Here is a 3,948-nt window from a genome sequence, read left to right on the forward strand (position 1 = left end):
CCTTCTGAATTTTTTATATTCCTGTCTTCTGTTCCATCTTTTATCCATCTTGGACTAAATATCTGCTTTAGGAAAAGTTAGCTATTAAGAGCTCAAACCAGTTATTTTCACAAAGAATGTACCAGATTCAATACCATATTTATCATGACACTGAGTCTCTTGTCAAGCGAATCAAATAATGATATAGTCTTATTTACAGGAAAATGAAGCAAAAGCTGTTCAAAGAAAAAAATAAAGAACATACATCAGTGACTGCAAGTCTTCCAATATTGCAAATGTTTCTTGTGACAGACAAATGCAAAGCAGAAAGCTAGACAGAGATTAATTCTTCTGTTGAATGTATACTTTGGAATCATGCATAAGAGATCAAATTATGCTTAAGCAAGGAATTGAAAGAAACAATTAAAAAAGCTGACACCCAAGCCACAAGAAAATATGTATGTAGGTTCATTAAAAGCAGCCCATTACCAAAGCTATTGGAACAAAATAAACAAGACCCACACTAAGAGCTGGGAGGTCACGAAGCTCCTGTCTTCTTTCTGTCCCAGTGTGCTCACTCTGGTAATGTTCTGACAGATCAGTGGGAGTTACACACACTTTCATACATAGTGGACAGATGAAGCCCTGTGAAATGTATATTCGTTTTTAAGAAACTAATAAAGACAAAATAAAAAGGCAGATTTGGAATCAAATGCTCAAATTTCAAAAGTTCTCTACAATCACTAAGAGCAAAGTCAGTTTTCCTTTTGGAAAGATAACTTTTGCAAACCACATAGCAATACCCTAGAGAAAGCAAGAAGGAGCAATTATTAAGGACATGAAAATAAACAAATAAACATGTTTTAAAAGATAGCACCATGCTGCAAATTACTATCTGTTTTCCAGACATTCTTGGTATCCTCTTCATGTGATAGAGAAATAAACTGTGTAACAGATTGTGAATGAAATATTACAAGGCATCATGTCACATCCATCACAAGGCTTCCCATAAGGGTGTTCAGATGTTTCACAGACAGAGGCAAGGGTGGTGTGCTAAGATTGCCGAAATACCTCTGTAAATTAATATGCAAGCTTGCAACAGCAGCAGGAAACACACCTTCCCTGGTGGAGTTTAAAAAAAACCCATGAAAGCAACTCAGAATGCTCACCAGAGACGTACTGAAGCTGAAAGCTAAACTGGTTTCTGAAGAACAACAGTTTTACATCTTCAAGTCACATGCTACACACTTAAACACCTAGAAAAAGCAAGGAGAAGAGGAAAGGGCTCCAGGCCTCTGTCCACACTGCTGACTGGAGAATACCTCCACGTCCAAGACTAAGCAGTAAGCAGGCAGGCAGAAACAGCCTGAACACAACCTTCCATCCTTGCATGGAAAGGTTAAGGCCCCTTCCAAAAAGGATGTCTGAAGCAAACCTGTCTAGCTAACACAGCCACACTGCACTAAAGAAAGCATACACTGGTAGACTCTCTGCAAGCAAGGAATATTTAGCAACCCTGTACTGAAGGGAGTTGCACTGGGACCTAAGCTACAAAAGTAGGATAGACTCAAATGTTTCCTCCTTGCCAGGTTGCATAGTGAATAAAACACCTATCTAGACTTTATTACAGGTCTATGTGTGATCTGAAGTGCTGACATGGCCACAGACAGGACTTAAACTTTCACCTCTCCTGGATCCTGTTTGAATTCAGACTTCCACACTCCTTTTGCTTCATTCTGCAATTCTCAAAAATCAGGATGTATTTCGATCAGGCTTGAGGAGGTAGAAAATATAAGAATCTTCACAGATTTAATAATTATTTGAATTTTGCAGCAATACAGATTAGACAATCTAATCAATAAACTGGAGTGAAAACAAGTTAATGGATTCCTGGATTTCTGACTACATAATACTGGACAACCAGGCAGGAACATCATGATAAAACAAAGAGCAAACATTCTGCAGAGACTGACTATAGTGCTCCTGGAGAGAAGCTCCAAGAAAGACAACACCTCAGGCCAGGTGTGCAGGAAAAGGAAGACAAACAGAAAGACACGAGTTGTGTGCTGTAACACATGAATCTGAGGAGAATAAAAACCCATCACCAGGCTCTGACTCAGTTTCAAACAGACTTTGAAATTCTATGCTAAGGATAACACCCAACTTGTAACTAATGCAGCAAACGGTGGAAGCATTGCCAACTAAGAGACACTTTCTCACATTATACACACACATTAACCAAAAGTGACATGGCAGCCTTTGGTCTGACCCAGTTTCCACTCAGTAGCAAGAAAAGCCAATGGGGCAATAGTGCAGGCACATCACCACTTTCAAAGCTCATCTCACGTCAGGAAATTAATGCTACATTAGTACTCAAGTACCTCATGACACCCACAACGTGTACAGCCAGAGATCTTGCATTCAAGCTAACTGAATTGCACAATTTTAGCCAAACTTTGGGAAGAAGCAAATATCTGCACATTCTATGCACATTTTTATGCCTTAACTACAAAAGTAATAAGATTTTAGTCTGCAATTTAAGAATACTTATTTGCTCCAGGGATGGTGACGTGCACAACATGCAGTAAAATATTATGAGTTGTCTGAATACACTTACTGTAATAAGGCTTCAAGAAATAAGAAATAAGCAGATGCACAGATGGAAGGCGATGAGGATTTTAAACAGCACAGTGAAAGTTTATCTTATCATAGCACACACAGGAGTATTTGAATTGTCATACACTTCATTCAGTGTAAGAAAGGGCACTTTGCTCCCTTTAATGCCGTAATAGGAGTAATTAACCTTGCACTGTATTTGTATGCTAAGCTCGAAACATTTTCAAGATAGGTAATCAGGCTACATTAGCACAAACTAGTTTCAACAACCAGTGAAGTCAGTTTGCATTTTTCAGGGTTAATATTTGACAACATTGTAAATCCAAAGACATTGCAATATGGGATTGAAGCAAGAGTAACAACTTATTCTGCTGATTATGTATGGCATACAGCACATAAACCGATAGGATTTACAAGTGGCAGATTTATATGCCAACACCAAGCAAAACCCAACATGTTTGATATTTCACAAGAAGGAGAAGGTTTCCAGTATGCATCACAGATTAACAGAAGCAAGGTGAAAACAGTACAAGCATGATAAAATGTTAAGCCTTGATTTTTGGAACTCTCATAAAAGTTTTATTAACAAGGAGTCTTAAGCTCATGTCTTATTGGTTTTAATTTTAATAATTCATCTCTAGAATTACAGGAAGGATTGCTTGTGATCACTTAGATAAGCCTAATTAAGCCTATATAAATATGGCCTGGCCTTCCTTTTTTTATTTAAATAACAAACAATTGCTAGAAATGACAGTTGCAAGTATTTATTTAGTAGAGCTGTTACTTAGGAAGGGCATCAAAAGTTACTCCCAACAGCTTCATGATCAGAGAAACAGCACCCAAGGTTTAAGACCCAAGTCCCACGGCACACAGTACCTCGGAGGAGCCTTCATTGTTCACTTCTACGGCATTTCCAGGTGTTGCAGATGAATCTGAATCTGAGCTCTGAGACCCACCTCTACCTGGAGTCTGAAATAGACAGGGAAGAGAAGAATGAGTGCCTACATTTTAACATTTAATAAATATTACATAGAGCACGGTACATATCCTACACAAAGGCCTCTCTTCTACTTGCTGGAATACGGAAGTATTTTCCCTCTACAAGAGTAATGAAGTGAATAAGCTGACAAGAAATTACACACTTCAATGAAAGCTTTTATCCAAGACTCTCCATACATCAAAGAACAAGCAGATACCAGAAGCAAATGCCAGGATTTTAAACGACTTCCTCTCATGAATGCTCAACACAAAACAAAACATTAGGCTAAACTCTGGCCTTGTATCACTCTTGCTGATGTTAAATTAGGTCTCTGTATCCAGTAGGAAAATACTAGAAATTACAATCTAAAAAGT

General features: G+C 38.1%; 1 protein-coding gene across 1 annotated transcript in view; it reads right to left on the minus strand.

The window, feature by feature from the left end:
• EEA1 (early endosome antigen 1) overlaps nucleotides 1-3,564 on the minus strand; it is a gene marked incomplete at its 5' end in the record, with an annotated part of 60,059 nt that extends 56,495 nt beyond the window's left edge. Inside the window, one exon of the mRNA XM_009078264.1 lies at nucleotides 3,472-3,564. Within this exon, the coding sequence (XP_009076512.1) occupies nucleotides 3,472-3,564 (93 nt within the window). The remainder of the gene's footprint in view (nucleotides 1-3,471) is intronic.
• Nucleotides 3,565-3,948: the final 384 nt, after the last annotated feature.

The sequence above is a fragment of the Acanthisitta chloris genome, unplaced genomic scaffold, assembly GCF_000695815.1.
Source record: "Acanthisitta chloris isolate BGI_N310 unplaced genomic scaffold, ASM69581v1 scaffold3127, whole genome shotgun sequence".
Classification (NCBI taxonomy): Eukaryota; Metazoa; Chordata; class Aves; order Passeriformes; family Acanthisittidae; genus Acanthisitta; species Acanthisitta chloris.